Source organism: Oncorhynchus nerka, linkage group LG1, assembly GCF_034236695.1.
Source record: "Oncorhynchus nerka isolate Pitt River linkage group LG1, Oner_Uvic_2.0, whole genome shotgun sequence".
NCBI classification, from domain to species: Eukaryota; Metazoa; Chordata; class Actinopteri; order Salmoniformes; family Salmonidae; genus Oncorhynchus; species Oncorhynchus nerka.
In genome coordinates this window covers 34,371,444-34,391,276 of record NC_088396.1, presented here as the reverse complement: position 1 = coordinate 34,391,276, position 19,833 = coordinate 34,371,444, and the positions used below count along the sequence as shown (strand labels likewise).

Below are 19,833 nucleotides of genomic sequence, written 5' to 3'. Positions count from 1 at the left end.
TGATCCAAATCAGTCAGGTTTCAAGACTAGTCATTCAACTGAGACTGCTCTTCTCTGTATCACGGATGCGCTCCGCACTGCTAAAGCTAACTCTCTCTCCTCTGCTCTCATCCTTCTAGACCTATCGGCTGCCTTCGATACTGTGAACCATCAGATCCTCCTCTCCACCCTCTCCGAGTTGGGCATCTCCGGCGCGGCCCACGCTTGGATTGTGTCCTACCTGACAGGTCGCTCCTACCAGGTGGCGTGGCGAGCATCTGTCTACTCACCACGCGCTCTCACCACTGGCGTCCCCCAGGGCTCTGTTCTAGGCCCTCTCCTATTCTCGCTATACACCAAGTCACTTGGCTCTGTCATAACCTCACATGGTCTCTCCTATCATTGCTATGCAGACGACACACAATTAATCTTCTCCTTTCCCCCTTCTGATGACCAGGTGGCGAATCGCATCTCTGCATGTCTGGCAGACATATCAGTGTGGATGACGGATCACCACCTCAAGCTGAACCTCGGCAAGACGGAGCTGCTCTTCCTCCCGGGGAAGGACTGCCCGTTCCATGATCTCGCCATCACGGTTGACAACTCCATTGTGTCCTCCTCCCAGAGCGCTAAGAACCTTGGCGTGATCCTGGACAACACCCTGTCGTTCTCAACTAACATCAAGGCGGTGGCCCGTTCCTGTAGGTTCATGCTCTACAACATCCGCAGAGTACGACCCTGCCTCACACAGGAAGCGGCGCAGGTCCTAATCCAGGCACTTGTCATCTCCCGTCTGGATTACTGCAACTCGCTGTTGGCTGGGCTCCCTGCCTGTGCCATTAAACCCCTACAACTCATCCAGAACGCCGCAGCCCGTCTGGTGTTCAACCTTCCCAAGTTCTCTCACGTCACCCCGCTCCTCCGCTCTCTCCACTGGCTTCCAGTTGAAGCTCGCATCCGCTACAAGACCATGGTGCTTGCCTACGGAGCTGTGAGGGGAACGGCACCTCAGTACCTCCAGGCTCTGATCAGGCCCTACACCCAAACAAGGGCACTGCGTTCATCCACCTCTGGCCTGCTCGCCTCCCTACCACTGAGGAAGTACAGTTCCCGCTCAGCCCAGTCAAAACTGTTCGCTGCTCTGGCCCCCCAATGGTGGAACAAACTCCCTCACGACGCCAGGACAGCGGAGTCAATCACCACCTTCCGGAGACACCTGAAACCCCACCTCTTTCAGGAATACCTAGGATAGGATAAAGTAATCCTTCTCACCCCCCCCCTTAAAAGATTTAGATGCACTATTGTAAAGTGGCTGTTCCACTGGATGTCTTAAGGTGAACGCACCAATTTGTAAGTCGCTCTGGATAAGAGCGTCTGCTAAATGACTTAAATGTAAATGTAAATGTCTGTGTGCTTAGGGCCGTTGTCCTATTGGAAGGTGAACCTTCACCCCAGTCTGAGGTCCTGAGTACTCTGGAGCAAGTTTTCATCAAGGATCTCTCTGTACTTTGCTCCGTTTATCTTTCCCTCTATCCTGACTAGTCTCCCAGTCCCTGCAGCTGAAAAACATCCCCACAGCATGATGCTGTCACCACCATGCTTCACCGTAGGGATGGTGCCAGGTTTCCTCCAGACGTAACGCTTGGCATTCAGGCCAAAGAGTTCAATCTTGGTTACATCAGAACAGAGAATCTTCTTTCTCATGGTCTGAGAGTCTTTAGATGTCTTTTGGCAAACTCCAAGTAGGCTGTCATGTGCCTTTTACTGAGGAGTGGCTTCTGTCTGGCCACTCTACCATAAAGGCCTGATTGGTGGAGTGGAGCAGAGATGGTTGTCCTTCTGGAAAATTCTCCCATCTTCATAGAGGAACTTTGGAGCCATGTCAGAGTGACCATCGAGTTTTTGGTAACGTCCCTGACCAAGGCCCTTCTCCACCAATTGCTCAGTTTGGCCGGGTGGCCAGCTCTAGGAAGAGTCTTGGTGGTTCCAAACTTCTTCCATTTGAGATTGATGGAGGCTACTCTGTCCTTGGGGACCTTCAATGCTGCAGACATTTTTTGGTACCCTTCCCCAGATCTGTGCCTTGACACAATTTTGAGTCTCACAGCAAAATGTCTGAATACTTTTTAAATTCTTTATACATTTACAATAAATTCTAAAAACCTGTTTTCGCTTTGACATTATGGGGTATTGTGTGTAAATTGATGAGGAAAATGTCTTATTTATTCGATTTTAGAATAAGGCTGTAATGTAAGAGAATGTGGAAAAAGTCAAGGGATCTGAATTATTTCCCGAATGCACTGTATATGACAGGGCTTTTCAATTCTGCCCCTGGAGGGCTGCAAGGAGAGGATGAAAAACAGAAGTGTTTCGACCCTCCAGGACCTACATTGAAAAGCCCTGGTTTATTATGTATCAATCCAAACTGACAATTATTTTTGTGCTTTAAAATGAGGAATGAGTATACCAGATACAATACAAAGATCTTACCATCAACTGTAAGTGTTATGGACACAGAGCTTTTCCCAGCTCTGTTTTGAGCAACTACCGTCCACTCTCCAGAGTCATGGGGCATGGCTGGAACCACAATCAGTGACTGAGTTCCATCTTCCTTCACCACTATCTTGTGGGTGTAATCATTGACAACTTGGTGTCCTGAAAAGAACAAAGAAAGGAATAATAGTTCTAATATTTATTTTATAAAACATATCTTAGACGATGTATCATGTTTTCACATCACTTACCATTGTGGAACCAGAAAGTGTCAGGCATGGGTCTACCAACTACTTTCAGGTCAAATCTGGCAGTCTGCCCTTCAGCACACTTGAATGACTGTGGCTTCAAGACAAACACAGGCTTGTGCAGTCTCTCAAGCTGACTCTCATCAGTGTCATCAAGCCTGCTTGCAGGAGAGCGGGCAGGAGAGCGGCTTGTAGAGCGTCCGGGAGAAGGCCCGGGAGAGCGGCTTGTAGAGCGTCCGGGAGAACGACTCAGAGATCTTGGGGACTGAGACCTGAGCAAATAAATACCAAAATCAGTGATACTTGGCATGTTTTTATGATGTTAAAACAAATATACATTATTAAAATACATTTGGTAATAAAAATCTCACCTAATTCTCTGCATTGCCTGAGGTTCAGGTGTGTAACACTGAGCTACTGCAATGGCAGTGGGCTCCACATACAGTTTCCCAGAGCTCACAGAATTTCCCTTCATGTTGCTGGCAAATGCTGTGTAAACACCTTCATCTTCTGGCAGCACCACAGGAAGACGTAGGCTGGCTCTACCATCCTGAAGACTCTCCATCTGGTAACGGCCGCCATGATGGATACGCTTGCCATCTTTGTACCATACGATCTTTTGAGAGACAAGAAAAACTTGATGACTATATAAAATATACAACATTTTAAATTAAGTGGAATGGACACTTTGTATCAAATAAAAATACATGGTTTCTTTACTACCTTGGGTAGTGGAGTTCCTGCCATTTTGCAGTGGAAAGTGACCCCCATTCCTTCCATGATGCTGTAGTTTTTAACTGGAGTGGCAAAGTCTGACTGTACAGCCTCACGGTCTGCACAAGTCACCATCTCTTCCCGATCCTCAGTCACAATTTGTTGGTATGTAATCTGCAGGATGCGGACCTCAATCTCGTGGATAATCCTCTCCTCAAATGAAGAAATCTGGAGTTCCTGTAAAAACACATTGGAATAAAGCATGTCTTGTCTCAAAACAAGTGGCTGAGAACAAATCAAATACGATAACGTCACAATGATAGCGCACTGCTAGCCTGGGTGCCAGTCGATTTGTGCTAACATTCCACTCATTGTACTCCGTGTCAAACAGATTGGTACCCAGGTTAGTGTGTATTTTTTTTTATTCATCCAAATACCTGAGTTCTAACAAAGCTTTGCATCTGTGCCATTCTCTGGATGTACTTCTGGTCGTCATATTCGCTCACAACAACAGGGGAAACATTCGCCTGCACCGTAGTCACTTCAGTATTATAGGTCATTTCATGTTTCTTCATGTATTCTTCATATTCCCCTGTAAACAATATACAATGTATAAACAAAAGACAGGCTCAGATATAGTTGGTTTCACAGGCCCAGATATAGAAAATGAGTGTGTCCCAAATTGCACCCGATTCCCTATGTAATGCACTACTTTTGACCAAGGACCATATGGCTCTGGTCAAAAGTAGTGCACTACAGTATGTAAGGAACAGAGTGCCATTTAGGATGCATCATATTACTGGATTTGTAGTCCATGAGATTAAACAACATTCTGATTAAAGAGACTGACCTTCGTCCAGCAGACTGGCTGAGGCAGACTCTTCTCCAAGCTGGTTCCTGGCTACGATGGAGTACTCTCCAGCATCATCAGCAAACGTCATGGAGATCTCCAATTTACACACTCCACTCTCCTTATTGTAGTGCACTTTATATCTAATGGATGAATAAGTAATATATTGTAAACAGTACAATCAATTATCAATACACTCTTACAAATGCATAATAGAGATTCATTGAAAATGTGTCACAAGTAGGCTACCTGTATCCTGTAGTAAGGGGCACTCCAGTCTTCTTCCAGATAATGTTGGGCTTGTGGCTGCCTCCGATCTGGCACTCAAAGACAACTCTTCCGCCCTCCACCAACTTCTGTACAGTTGGCTTCTTGACAAAGAAGGGAGCGACAGCATCTGCAGTATCTACTGGTGATCCTGTGGTGATGACATTCACCTCTGACATGGTCTCCTCCTTTGCTTCAACAGCAAAGCTAGAAGAACGTTGGAAATATACAGTAATTAGGGCAAATGTATCTCAAAAAAGTGCCTGAAATAAGATTAGACTTACGATGACCTTACAGTCTAAACATTAAAACGTTGAGCATAAAAGAACCTTGAAAATCTCTTATTTTTGAGTGAGGACCCTCTACTAATGAATCTGAAATAGGATTACTCCAACTTCTTTCATCCCCATTTGAAAAACTCAAACAGGGAAGATTCACTATGATCTGCTGGCAATTGATTTCATAATATATGATGAGCAGCATAGAATGATTATGTTTTCCCTTGTCAACATCTAGCACACAATACATAATTATACCTGCCAAGAGTTTGCAAATGTAGTGGTAGAAAATAGTTGGCACTCACTGTTTCTCTTTAGTTGTAAAGTCAAACATAGTGACAGTTCTCTGCTGTGTCATCATTTCCTGCTGTGTCATCTCTTGTGTCATCTCTTCCCTGGTCTCAATCTCCTCAGTTACTAGAAGAAAGAAATGTATACAAGTATTAGCACATTCATATTAACCATTTGGCAGTACAGTATTCAACCTCAACAGTAAGTAGTCATTGTAGACAGGAATGTAAAAAACGAAACTGCCTGTTTACCTTTGACAAGCAGGTAGCAGGATGTACTGATGGTTCCAGCCTCGCTAGTAGCAGTGCAAGTGAAGCGACCGCTGTCTTCTACGAAGGCCTCGCGGATGACCAGACGGGCACATTTACTCTCATAAGTGATCTGGAAGTCAATGGAGCTCTCAATTCTGTAGTCCTCTCTGAACCACATGATGCCAGGGGCAGGGTTACCAGTGATCTGACATTCCAGAGTCACAGATTCACCCTCAGTCACAGTCACGTTCTTCAAGCCCTGAAAAAAAATATTTTTTAAATATATTACAAAATATTGATGATATTTGACATAGATGAAGTTAGAAATGATGCTTGAATAGACAACAATAATGTATATATAACCTGAAATAAAGCCACTAGAGAAATACTTACAGCTACAAGAGTAGGTGGCACAACTGGCTCTTCTGCATGGGATGGGACTGCTGCAGTCTCAACAATCTGTTAAAATGCATATAAGTTACAAAAAGTCACAAACAGTACAGTATCTGAACTATGACTTTAGGAGTGGTGAAACATGGGTGAAATGGATGCAAGTTAAGAATTAATCCTAGAAAGAAGAAGAGTTGTGACAACAGGTTGGAAACAGATAAATGAAGAGGAAGAAGAGCAGAGCAAGCTAGGTTTTCTTTATGAAGCAAATGGATTCTGAAACAAAGGGGACGTAGCGTGGCTTCAGCGTTATGGTGAAGAGGAGGTTTACCAATACCAATCAGTGAGGTGAGACTCCACACAGTGTTATTTTTAGAGGGCACAACACTCCAGACTACAAACCTTTGTTTCCAAAGTCTTATACATTTGCTCCATTCCCCCTGTAAACCTAGCGCCTATCTCAGTCTGTAACTGATTGTCGAAATCATCTTTTGATCAACATGTGCAGAGGTAGAGGATAACTCTTTCTGCAGTGTGGCAATAGCAGAACCTGCTACTGAAACCTGACCAAACCAAGGAAAATACCATTATCATCACGAATCAGAACAAAGCATTAAGATATTGCCTGCTTTGTTTAGCAATGTTAAGGACGATCACTTAAAAATATAATGGAATGGATAACGATGTACAGTATACGGATGAAGTGAGCATTTGAATAAAAAACAGAAATACCTTATTTATTCAGACCCTTTGCTATGAGACTCAAAATCTATCTCCATTGATCATCCTTGAGATGTTTCTACAACTTGATTGGTGTCCACCTGTGGTAAATTCAACTGATTGGATGTGATTTGGAAAGGCACACACCTGTCTACATGAGGTCCCACAGTTGACAGTGCACGTCAGAGCAAAAAACAAGCCATGAGGTCAAGGGAACCGTCGTAAAGCTCCAAGAAAAGATTGTAACGAGGCACAGATCTGGGGAAGGGTACCAAAAAATGTCTCCAGCATTGAAAGGTCCCCAAGAACACATTGGCCTCCATCATTCTTAAATGGAAGAAGTTTGGCACCACCACGACTCTTCCTAGAGCTGGCTGCCCGGCCAAACTGAGCAATCGGGGGAGGGCCTTGGTCAGGGAGGTGACCAAGAACCCGATGGTGACTCTGACAGAGCTCCAGAGTTTCTCTGTGGAGATAGGAGAACCTTCCAGAAGGACAACCATCTCTGCAGCACTCCACCAATCAGGTCTTTATGGTAGAGTGGCCAGATGGAAGACACTCCTTAGTAAAAAGCACATGACAGCCCACTTGGAGTTTGCCAAAAGGTGCCTACAGACTCTCAGTCAATGAGAAACAAGATTCTCTGTTCTGATGAAACCAAGATTGAACTCTTTAGCCTGAATGCCAAGCGTCACGTCTGGGGGAAACCTGGCACCATCCCTACCGTGAAGCGTGGTGGTGGCAGCATCATGTTGTGGGGATGTACAGTCGTGGCCAAAAGTTTTGAGAATGACACAAATATTAATTTCCACAAAGTTTGCTGCTTCAGTGTCTTTAGATATTTCTGTCAGATGTTACTATGGAATACTGAAGTATAATTACAAGCATTTCATAAGTGTCAAAGGCTTTTATTGACAATTACATGAAGTTGATGCAGAGTCAATATTTGCAGTGTTGGCCCTTCTTTTTCAAGACCTCTGCAATCCGCCCTGGCATGCTGTCAATTAACTTCTGGGCCACATCCTGACTGATGGCAGCCCATTCTTGCACAATCAATGCTTGGAGTTTGTCAGAATTTGTGGGTTTTTGTTTGTCCACTCGCCTCTTGAGGATTGACCACAAATTCTCAATGGGATTAAGGTCTGGGGAGTTTCCTGGCCATGGACCCAAAATATTGATGTTTTGTTCCCCAAGCCACTTAGTTATCACTTTTGCCTTATGGCAAGGTGCTCCATCATGCTGGAAAAGGCATTGTTCGTCACCAAACTGTTCCTGGATGGTTGCGAGAAGTTGCTCTCTGAGGATATGTTGGTACCATTCTTTATTCATGGATGTGTTTTAGGCAAAACTGTGAGTGAGCCCACTCCCTTGGCTGAGAAGCAACCCCACACATGAATGGTCTCAGGATGCTTTACTGTTGGCATGACACGGGACTGATGGTAGCGCTCACCTTGTCTTCTCCGGACAAGCTTTTTTCCAGATGCCACAAACAATCAGAAAGGGGATTCATCAGAGAAAATGCCTTTACCCCAGTCCTCAGCAGTCCAATCCCTGTACATTTAGCAGAATATTAGTCTGTCCCTGATGTTTTTCCTGGAGAGAAGTGGCTTCTTTGCCACTCCAAAAGTCTTCGCCTCACTGTGCGTGCAGATGCACTCACACCTGCCTGCTGCCATTCCTGAGCAAGCTCTGTAATTGTGGTGCCCCGATCCCGCAGCTGAATCAACTTTAGGAGACGGTCCTGGCGCTTTCTGGACTTTCTTGGGTGCCCTGAAGCCTTCTTCACAACAATTGAACCGCTCTCCTTGAAGTTCTTGATATTCCGATAAATGGTTGATTTAGGTGCAATCTTACTGGCAGCAATATCCTTGCCTGTGAAGCCCTTTTTGTGCAAAGCAATGATGACGGCACGTGTTTCCTTGCAGGTAACCATGGTTGACAGAGGAAGAACAATGATTCCAAGCACCACCCTCCTTTTGAAGCTTCCAATCTGTTATTCGAACTCAATCAGCATTACAGAGTGATCTCCAGCCTTGTCCTCGTCAACACTCACACACACCTGTGTTAACGAGAGAATCACTGACATGATGTCAGCTGGTCCTTTTGTGGCTGGGCTGAAATGCAGTGGAAATGTGTTTTTGGGGATCCAGTTAACTTGCATGGCAAAGAGGGACTTTGCAATTAATTTAATCACTTTTCATATCATTATGGAGTATATGCAAATTGCCATCATTCAAACTGAGGCAGCAGACTTTGTGAAAATTAATATTTGTGTCATTCTCAAAACTTTTGGCCACAACTTTATTTCAGCGGCAGGGACTGGGAGACTAGTCAGGATCGAGGGAAAGATGAAGGGAGCAAAGTACAGAGAGATCCTTGATGAAAACCTGCTCCAGAGCGCTCAGGACCTCAGAATGGGGTGAAGGTTTACCTTCCAACAGGACAACGACTCTTAGCACACAGCCAAGGCTTCGGGACAACTCTCTGAATGAACTTGAGTGGCCCAGCTCGAGCCCGGATTCGAAATCGATCGAATATCTCTGTAGAGAACTGGAAATGTAGAGACCCCATCCAACCTGGCAGAGCTTGAGGGGATCTGCAGGGAAGAATGGGAGAAACTCCCCAAATACAGGTGTGCCAAGCGTATAGCGTCATACCCAAGAAGACAGGGCTGTAATCGCTGCGAAATGTGTTTCAACAAAGTACTGAGTAAAGGGTCTGAATACTTATGTACATGTGATATTTCAGTTTTTTATTTTAAATAAATGTGCAAAAATGTCTAAAAACTTGTTTTTGCTTTGTTATTATGGGGTATTGTGTGTAGATTGATGAGGGGGGAAAAACAATTTAATACATTTTAGAATAAGGCTGTAATGAAACGAATTGTGGAAAAAGTCTAAACTTTCTGAATGCACTGTATACTAACTGAAGCACTACAACAATTGTATACCACTGCTTGCCTGATTTGACCTATGCTTACCTCATAGCTATGGTCAGGTTTAGGAACCATAACTTTTGAAACTGTGAAATGTGGAATTGGGGATGGCGCAGGAGCAGCATCCACGTGGGCGATAGTAGTTTCTGTACTTCTTTGTATCTAAAGTAACCAACAGAGTGTGGATAGAGTGAGGACAATAAACTCAATGCAGAAATTAGAATAACAAGCAGGACATTACATATAATGTTATCGGAGAAAACTTGGCAATAAGCATCTTTTCATAATAAAAAGATAGCAAACCTGGGTTACATGAATACTCTGGTCATCAGCTGTTGTTTGAATTGCCATTGGTGGTATCATTGGTATATGCACAGCCTCAGTTGTCACTGTGACTTGTTGCTCAGTGGTAGACAGCATTGACTGTTGTTTTAAATCAGATTCATAAGTTTCCTCTCCAGCATGACCCTTCTCTCCATGCATTGGCTTCCGAACACGTGCTTGGTCAACAGCAGCAACAACTGTAGCCTTTGCCTCCGCATTTTTCCCACCCTCAACCTTTGAGACAACAAGCAATCAATGTCATCTAGCATACACATCATCCATAGCAGCAGTCACTTCAACAGCAAACAGATTCACATTCTGATTACAAACACTTTGGACAAACTCCACACCCCTGTATATAAAACAAGTCTTGATGTGCATTACCTGGTAATAACATGTCATCGTTAAAGCATGGAATCGTGTTAGTTTGAGTAGGTTGTGTAATATTGAAAATGAATCATGCAGGTGCACAATAGAATTACCAAGGATCTGCTCAACAGACTTGTGTGCACTTGGACACTGCTAAACAGATTTGAGACCGAAATGTCCTCTTCTAATCGGTATGTTCAAAATACGGACCTAAATCACTGCCTTAAGTGCAGAGAAAATGGGTTTGTGCAGTGACTTCAATTTAAATAGTGCCAACATACTGTATAGTTGATGTGAGCGATTTGGGAAAGTGCTCAGAGAAGTAAACAAAACAATACAGTACGTCCAATCTTTAAGCTTCCTGCCTCTTGGTTGTCATCATACATGTGACAGTGGAGATATCCATTTCTCTGTGCTGTAGCACAGCGTCATCAGTGCGTGTCTCTATAGCTGATTCAACAGCTATAGAGTCTGGCATGATCTATATTATGAACTGGCCAGGGGCAGGATAGTTATACAGTATATTAGGTGTATAAATAATGATAATATTAATAACACATATCAACATTAGAGGAGAGCTCAACACACCAAAGGGAATGTGAAAAATTAACCATAAGGAATGTTACAAAATCACAGATGGTTGTGAGGTCAAATATGTGGGTACGGGGAAAAGACACCAATTTAACAGGGACAACTGTCTATGTTTATCAGGGATAATGTTATTAAGCGTGAGTGGGGTCTACCGATGTGGGCTGTGGTGACAGAAGAAAGGGAAATAAATAAATCATGGAAGTGAAGGGAAGGACGACAGGGTTGTACTTTTTAATGAATGAACTACCTGTTCCCTTGTTGTGGACATTAACACCACAGTAGAAGAGGTGCTAAAGGTGCTGTGTCTCTGTACCGGGCTGCACCACCGGCACCGGCTCTGGCACCGGCTCTGGAACCGGCTCTGGTGTAAAACCAGCAGACTTGCGGCTGCAAGCTTGGTCCACAGCTGCTACCACAGTAGCTACAGCAATGCTTTTATCATCCACCTCATGCTGTGCCTTCTAGCATACATTAGTACCGTTAGGATCCAATCAAAGTCATTATCAGTTTTATTGATAATAGCTGCATACACATATGTCACTATCACCTTATTGATAATAGATGCAATCTTAAATAGCTACAATCATCACATCTCTAGAGGGCTGGATCATTACTTTCTAAATTCAGACAACCGATCCTAAGCCATGTTAGATCCAAAAATACATCCATGAAGTCAAATATTCATTGTACAGGATATTTGAACTGATTTAGGCCCGTTTCCTCAAAAAGAAAGCTAATCAGCGAATCAAAGCCGTTCACAATCTTACCTTATGAACGCTCATGCACATACACCAATCAGCCTCAAGATGTCTCTGCCACAGAGAGAGTTGAGAGAGGGGCTCCTATGAAATAGGAATCTCCTTACCTCTCTCACAGCGACACCAGATACAGCAGCACCAGTCGTTTGCGATCCATAAGAGCCCTCCCAGTGCTGCTCCATGTGAACCTGGGTGGCAGACATGGAGGCCTGGGCATGGGTGGCAGACATGGAGGCCTGGGCATGGGTGGCAGACATGGAGGCCTGGGCATGGGTGGCAGACATGGAGGCCTGGGCATGGGTGGCAGACATGGAGGCCTGGGCATGGGTGGCAGACATGGAGGCCTGGGCATGGGTGGCACTAGAAGTCCTGCTGCTGGAATAGCTGCTGGAACCTTCCACCAAGTCTCCCTGCTTCCATGGTGGGGGGACATTAGGACCATGGGCTACCTTTTTCCGTGTGGTCAGTGGGGATTTAACTGGTCTGATTGGGGACACAGACAGTCTTGATGAGGGGGATACAGGCCTGTGTTAAACAAAGAGACAGAAAATATCAAAACATTTAAAAATGTGTAGTATTCATATATTACCAAAATGGTGTTTTGTAGTGTTAATAGACAAATAAGTAAGTAACATGTTTATTATGTAATTACTGTTTTATAAGGTAATTTATAGGGAACCTAAATACCAGGTCATTTCTGTATTATAAAATAACCATGGTCTTATTCCCTATGGAGATTGAGGTAAACTACCTGTCTGTGGCATTCAATGAAACACTTTATTTTATGTAGGATTGATATAAAGTGTTTTACCTGACAGGGGCCGGAGTGGGCACCTTGACACGTCTCACAGGTGATGGTGACTGATGACGTCCGCCTGAGGTTGGCTTTGGAGGCACACGTGGTGGGGTCATGTGTGCTTGGTGGCTCACTATACCACCTTCAACACGCATTTGCATGGATGAGGAATCAAAATGAGCCTCCATACTCTGAAAATAAAACAACAGAAAAGGTTAGTGTTTTATCTGAATGATAGATAGCGTCAACAGACAGACAGAGATAAAAATGTCATGTCTATTTATGTCTATTCATGTCTATTTACCCTTGTCTCAACTCTGGTCTGAGAGGAGGCTGACAAAACAGTTTTGGACTTCTTGGCAGGCAGAGCTTCTCCCCCTAGACAGAAACAAATATAAATATGAATTATCCATAAAAGTATTGAACATGATGACAACAAGTTGTAAATCAAATTCAGTTTAGGCTACATGTCAATATGGAATTCACTGCCCACGGGCCCTTTGAGCCTATCACAGTTTCCATTCAGTTTCAATGAATTGGCTCATTGAAGGCGTACTTAATATATTTACAGTTACTTAACGTTATTTCTGCAGTCATTAATCAAATTGATAGAGTCACTCTGACCCTGAATGGGTTCCAGATTTGAGTTGTATCGGCTTGAAAAAAATAATGGAATACACCCACTAAGCCACACCTTCAATATCATTTCCCAGTGCGCCTTGCCTTTTCGAGTGAATTGTAGAGTTACCACCCATGAGTGTGTTTGTTAGTGACATAATTAATTCATGTTCAGTCCTGCAGCCTTTACAAAATGAGTTAATAGGCACATGTTATAATTATAATAAGTTCTCTGTGACAATACATTACATATTTCATGAAGTCTTATTTTGAGACCTAGCTTTACCCTAATACAGGTGCCTCGAAACTCATGAATTACAGGCAACATCAGGCCTGCAAGTAAGGGTGCAAACTTCTGGTAACTTTCCCAAAATGTTCATATTTTCAAAAGAATCCTGGTTGAAGGATTTCCAGGAATCTTCCAACTGGGATTTCTGGAAAACCTAAAAATGTACCTGAATTTCGCAACCCTTCCAGCAAGTCACATTATGCTGTCTTGCAAAGTGATGTGTAATTCCTATTGGAATCCAGCCAGAGTTAGGATATCCAACAGTTGATATTTGTATCATAATGACTGCCAGGGTTAGGAACAGTGTGAGGAGACTACATAAGCCATTTCATATGGAACAACCATTTCAGTAACAGGTCAAAAAAAAAAAAAAAAAAAATTATGGTATTAGTTTAGAAAAATGTATGTGATAAATCTCATGCTACACAAAGATAAATAAATCACTCAATATACATGCAAATACACAGATATTAAAAACAATTCCAAAAACAATCTACATTCGGTAGAGCATGCTGGGGAAAAACTTTTTAAAAAATGCTGGGGAAAAACTTAAAAAATAGAGTTGATGTGACTTCTCAATTAGTTTTGAGTCTGTACCACATAAACGTTTTAAGTAATAATGACTGAGTTCAACTCACTAGAAGTATTTGAGTTAAAAATGCCTTACAGTGTAGGTAGTCACCTCTCTAGGCTAGATTCATTATATTTTCTGTCCAAAAAACAGCAAGGAAATGCACAATTAAATCATTGAAACAGGAATTATCTTGTAACCCAGAGAAGGCTGTTACAACGGCGGAAATTGTAACACTATTTGTCTTAATTTTCATTCGGCCTACCCAGAGACCACTTATACCAGTCACTTTTTAAATAGGAAACTTACATCTATCTACTTATCATTCACCATGTAGGGTAAAGGTCGCTACGGAAGATGTTTGGATCACAATATAGATTTTATCCAAATTGTCCAACATTACATTTGCTCCTAAGCCCGGGGTCAGTGGTAGCAGTAGACATGGTGGTCAATTATAACACCTACTGTATTGTTTTACTTTAAAGGTGATTGAACATACATTTGCTTTGTGTAAAATAGTAAGTGGCAAACAACAGCTTCCCGATTTCAATATTGGATGTGTAAAATGTAAACAACATGGCAGCTACCACTCTCATCATTGCAAATGAGTGCTGTTAATTGAACAATTCTGTAAAGTAGCGAGCAATGAAGGCCTGCAGTACTGGTGGTCAGTCACTTGGACAGGCTGCTTTTAAGAGCTTTATTCATAATGAATACTATGCTATCTTTGGCTGCCCTTCATGTTTGCAGCCATGATTACTCTTAGTATGATGCAAGACATTGTCTAAAACTGCAAGCCAAAGCATTGGCTAGCTAGAACAACCTCAAACAACACCACTGTTTTATCAAGTGGCCCAAGCAAGAGGCCCTGAAAGACCCCTGAGTTTTGCAGAAGATTAGACACAAACGTTCAATGTTTTACCTGAGTGCAGTAACCATTAGTAACCATTAGGAGAAACCACAGTGCATATGCTGGCAAAAAAAATAACATAACACAATACTCTGGTTCTCTCACCTGTAACAAGAAGTTCAGCGGTGCTAGTGGCTTGTCCAGCACCATTGGTGGCTCTGACAGAAAATCTTCCACTGTGCGCAGCTGTCACAGCAGGGATCATCAGAACAGCGCGGCCATCGCTGAACGAGATCTGTGCGCCGGGCAGAGCGGCAGCGGAAAGAACCTGGCCATCACGGAACCAGCTCACCTCGGGAACTGGAGAACCTTTAGATCAAGTCAACATTCTAGTCAGCACTGAGCAGAGATGAAGATGGTGATGAATTTGGTGATGATTTTGAACAAGCAATTACAATTCAGAGGAAAGCTGAGGCATTTTCTCTCAGGAACTACAAAAGGCCTGCAATATCACATAGGGCCGGCTTCCCAGGCACAGATTAAGCCTAGTCCAGAATTCAAAAGCATTTTCAATGGTGATTCTCCATTGAAAGAGCTTTTTACTAAAGTCTAGGCTTAATCTGTGTCTGGGAATCCAATCCATTAATAGGGTACTTATTACTTGTTTATAAACTTCATAAATTGTTGCTGTGCAAAGGCTTTATATCTGCGGTTTTACATCAATGATTGAGTGTGCAAAGCTGTCATCAAGGCAAAGGATGGCTACTTTGAAGAAACTCAAATATAAAATATATTTGGATTTGTTTAACACTTTTTTGGTTACTACATGATTCCATATCTGTTATTTCATAGTTTTGATGTCTTCACTATTATTCTACAATGTTGAAAATAGTCTAAATAAATAAAAACCCATGAACGAGTAGACGTATCCAAACTTTTGACTAGGTCCTGTATGTTTGGACATTCAGCTATATTCATGAGGTATAGTTGAAGAACATAAGAGATCTCCTTACCACTAACTTGAGCCTCAAACGTTGCAGCACTACCCTCTAGTGCCACACCGCTTTGCAGAGGCTGTGTAAATGTTGGTGCCTGTGTTGACATTGTGGACGGCACCCTAAGAGACACAACAAAGCACATCACCAAATCACTCACACACCATAAATCTACCTTATTAATCTTTTACAATAATTGAATGGTAAAATCCCTGAACAAAGCACACATATACATTTAAACTTAGCCACTGAGGGCAGGTTTCCCAGACACAGACTAAGCCTAATCCATGACTAAAAAGCATTGTCAATGGAGATTCTCCATCGAAAGGGCTTTGATTCCAGGACTAAGTTTAATCAGAATAATCTACCTTTCTTTGACATCTTTTACAGTAGTTTTATGGCAAATACATTTGAACTCTACATTTGAACTCAATTCTTAGTTTATGAGAGTGTTACGTCACATCACCAAACCAATGAAGATGAGTCTACCTTTCTTTTACATATGCAAATTAAACCTTAACATCAAATGAACCCAGCATGTATTATTAGCCAATGAGTATCTAATGACTTGTGTCATATCCAGCACCTGGCTTACTGTCACTTGAGCTATCAGAGGATCCATGAGATCTGGGTGTTAGGCCGAACACCAGGGCCACAGCTCCGTGTGACAGCTCACAGACAAGACAGTAACAACTAGAAGCTAGCTAGCTACCCCTCAGGAGATCTGTGCTTCACACACACACTTAAATAACAGATGGCCAACTGGCCTTACATCAATGTTTAATGATTTCCAGTTAAATTAATGTTGATATATTTCAAGTTAAGGTAATAAATTACAGTGTAACACTTTACATTACACTGACCTTATTACTGTGCAAGTATTCCTGTAAGTACAGTGTAACAAGTACTGTAATTACTCAATGTTACACTGTATGTACACTTTATTAAGGGTAAGGCAAGTGTTACTCAATGTAACTAATAGGTGTGTAATAGATTATTTATAACTCAAACTGAACAGAACATATCCCTTGACGTCAGCTGTTAGGCCTACAGTTACACTAGGCCTATACAACACATATGCCTTGACTGGGCCTATGTTTAAGTGCTAAAATGTCTGCCATTGCCGTTCCAGTTCCAGATACAACATAATCCACCAAGTCATCTTTAAATAGCAGCTGGATAACATATCAACATGAGGTTTTGGAATTAAGTATTAATAAACCAGTCATGAATTTAAAGACTGTGTCATCTCCAACAATGTACAAAACACTGCACATTTAAAGCTTAATATTTTAAGAATTTTTATAGGACTATAGATAGAACAGCTTAAACTTAATAGGCCTGTACTTTCAATCCAGTACAGGCATAGAATCGATAATTTATTGACATACATTATTCAACCCAAAAATATGAGCCATTAAGCACTATAGTATCACATTACCTTTCATCCTTAGATACAACGCACATCAAATATAAATTCCTTAGGCCTTTACATTTTTTAAAATTGAACCTTTATTTAACGAGGCAAGTCAGTTAAGAACACATTCTTATTTACAATGACAGCCAAACCCGGACGACGCTGGCCCCTATGGGACTCCCAATCACGGCCGGATGTGATGCAGCCTGGATTCAAACCAGGTTCTGCAGTGACATCTCTTGCACTGAGATGCATTATCTTAGATTACTGCACCACTTGGGAGCCTTAATGAAACACAATATCACAACTTCCATAGAATGGAACATCAATGAAGCTAGCAGAGAAAAGTTATTCTTCATCCGGATATACAGAATATCACTTCAGAAAGTATAACTTTGAAAAACTTCACCTCGAGAAATCTCCACAGATCATTAAACAATGGCCTGAGTATATACTGTTCAGAAAGTATACATTGGCGCAACAATTAACTAAGGCATTGCCTTAACAATCAATTATAGCCTGCATCATATTGATAATGTATGAAAACTATCCAAAACTGTAAACTTTTGATGAGCCATGTAACACAAATTGGAACGCTCTAAAAATACTTGGTACCAGACTTGATTGACAGTCACCATGTGACACATAACTGGAGGTGCAACTGATAGCCCTGCTGCTGATTTCCTTAAAAAGACATTGCTCCGCAGCTGGGACACCACTCTAACGCTAATACGGGCTATTCTGGGAGCTTCTCAAAACGTTTCACCAAATAGAAAAAACCTTGCATTAAAAGCATTAGTTCTTAATAAGGTATGTATTTAAAATGAAACATTCATAATGTTAAATGATTCCCATAATATATTTTGAGACACGTGTCTCCAATTAGGTGGAAATCACCAATTGTCACGTTATTCTTTTGGAATTACTATATACAGATAACACAATATTAATTGACAAGCACTGCATTAGTATAGGTTAAGGTTTAAAGAACTACAATGACTTACTTGTATCCACAAGAGTGCCTGGATTTGATTGGGGGAAGCCCAGGAGTTTTATCTCATCAGAAATCTCCTTATCCAGAAATGTTGACAGAAAATCCAATGTGAAAACAGTTTAGCCTCAAAGAAACCCAAAAAAACAAAACCACACAGTGTAGCTGTGTAGTTTTGTTTTTTTCCCTTATGCAATCCCTACACCCGAGGCAAGGCTGGGAATGCTCCAACTGCTCAGAAGTGACAATATGGTTGTGTTACTTTTTATACCCCTGGGCAAATCAGCATCATCAGTGCATCCGCTCTCCTTATTGGTCTGCCACTCAGAGGGGCTGATGGGAGATGGGAAGCTATATTATGCAAGCTCACACCTGTCACTCACTTCACTTAACATTGTCCAGGCACTGTTGTCACTGCTTGGGTTCATTTGCCTTTCTTTTGACACAAAACATTTAGCTTTGAATGACTGTCTTCTTGAATAAGGACAATCTTTCATATCCCCAAATGCTACCACTATGTCAATTTCTGTTCTAAAATGTAAAAGTACCTAATTTAATTTATTGACCAAATGGAAAGCGTGGCTATGCTTGTCACTCAGATCCTGGGCTACCCCCCATCACCTACGCAGCAAGACTGGAACAAATTATGCCATTAGAGGAACAGGGGCATTGTTTACATATGGCTGCTAAATACTTGTGGCAGCTATGTTAGTACGTGTACGTTTTCCTGTCTTTATATACAAAGATGTATAATAGTCTGTACAGCCTTATTCTAAAATTGATTAAATAAAAAAAATCCTCATCAATCTACTCACAATACCCCATAATGACAAAGCAAAAACAGGTTTTTAGATATTTGCAAATATATATAAAAAAAATAAAAAAAACAGAAATACCTTTCTTACATAATTATTCAGACCCTGTACCTCATTGACTCTGCCCTTGATTACTGACCTCTGCCTGCCCTCGACCTGCCTAGGGCTGTCCCCTTGTGTAATAAATATTTTGAGAATTGTACTATCCGCCTCCCGTATCTGCAGCTGGGTCATATCCTGAGTCGTGGTAGTACGAACTGGCCATGACTGACCCAGCAGACTCGGACTAGCTCTGCAACACTGTCTCCTCACAAAGAGCCACCATTAGAAGACGTGAGGAGATGCTACGGAACCTTATGGAAAGATTCCACAACGTGGCAGAACGCCATGACCAAACCTTCCACCTCTTACTGGAGCAATTCTGCCAGCCATCTAATAGGCAGCAAGCCACAACGGTACCTGCCCAGACTCTCAGTAACCTCATTACAAGCGGTGCTTCTCCCCTTCCTAATCCGGCTCTCCGAGAACCCCACCTACCTCCTCCGGAGCCCTACACTGGGGATCCTGAAACATGCCAGGCATTTCTCTCCCGGTGCACCCTCATCTTTGAGCTGCAGCCCTGTTCGCTTCCTTCGGATCGCTTGAAGATAGCGTACCTTAAAACGCTGTCTGGGAGGGCGCTCACCTGGGCTACGGTGGTGTGGGAACAACAAACCGCCGTGTGCCATAATCTGGAGGCGTTCGTAGAGGAGGTAAGGAAGGTGTTCGATTCTCCGATGTACGGGAGAGAGGCGTCTCGGAAACTGTATCTGGAAACTGCGTCAGGATTCCCGTAGAGTGGCTGACTTCCCTATTCGACACCTTCCATCATGGATTATCGGAGAGGATTGAAGACAAGATACCCAATGGACCTCGACTCCCGGAAGCCCCCGACGCCTACACGCCTGAGAGAATCCGGAGTTACCTGAGTTCCCTCGGGAATCATCAAGGACTGTCGATTCATCTCCTCCGGGGCCCATGCAACTGGGCAAGT

General features: G+C 42.5%; 1 protein-coding gene across 1 annotated transcript in view; it reads right to left on the bottom strand.

Annotated features, from left to right (window-relative positions):
• LOC135565309 (titin-like) overlaps positions 1–18,200 on the bottom strand; it is a 95,501-nt gene extending 77,301 nt beyond the window's left edge. Inside the window, 18 exon segments of the mRNA XM_065011739.1 lie at positions 2,470–2,634; positions 2,724–2,977; positions 3,092–3,336; positions 3,444–3,671; positions 3,872–4,026; positions 4,285–4,427; positions 4,534–4,758; positions 5,198–5,246; positions 5,372–5,630; positions 5,765–5,830; positions 9,058–9,077; positions 11,014–11,161; positions 11,491–11,983; positions 12,270–12,445; positions 12,559–12,632; positions 14,748–14,951; positions 15,596–15,699; positions 17,999–18,200. Of these exon segments, the coding sequence (XP_064867811.1) occupies positions 2,470–2,634; positions 2,724–2,977; positions 3,092–3,336; positions 3,444–3,671; positions 3,872–4,026; positions 4,285–4,427; positions 4,534–4,758; positions 5,198–5,246; positions 5,372–5,630; positions 5,765–5,830; positions 9,058–9,077; positions 11,014–11,161; positions 11,491–11,983; positions 12,270–12,445; positions 12,559–12,632; positions 14,748–14,951; positions 15,596–15,686 (2,995 nt within the window). The 5' untranslated portion in view covers positions 15,687–15,699; positions 17,999–18,200.
• Between the last annotated feature and the right edge of the window lie 1,633 nt (positions 18,201–19,833).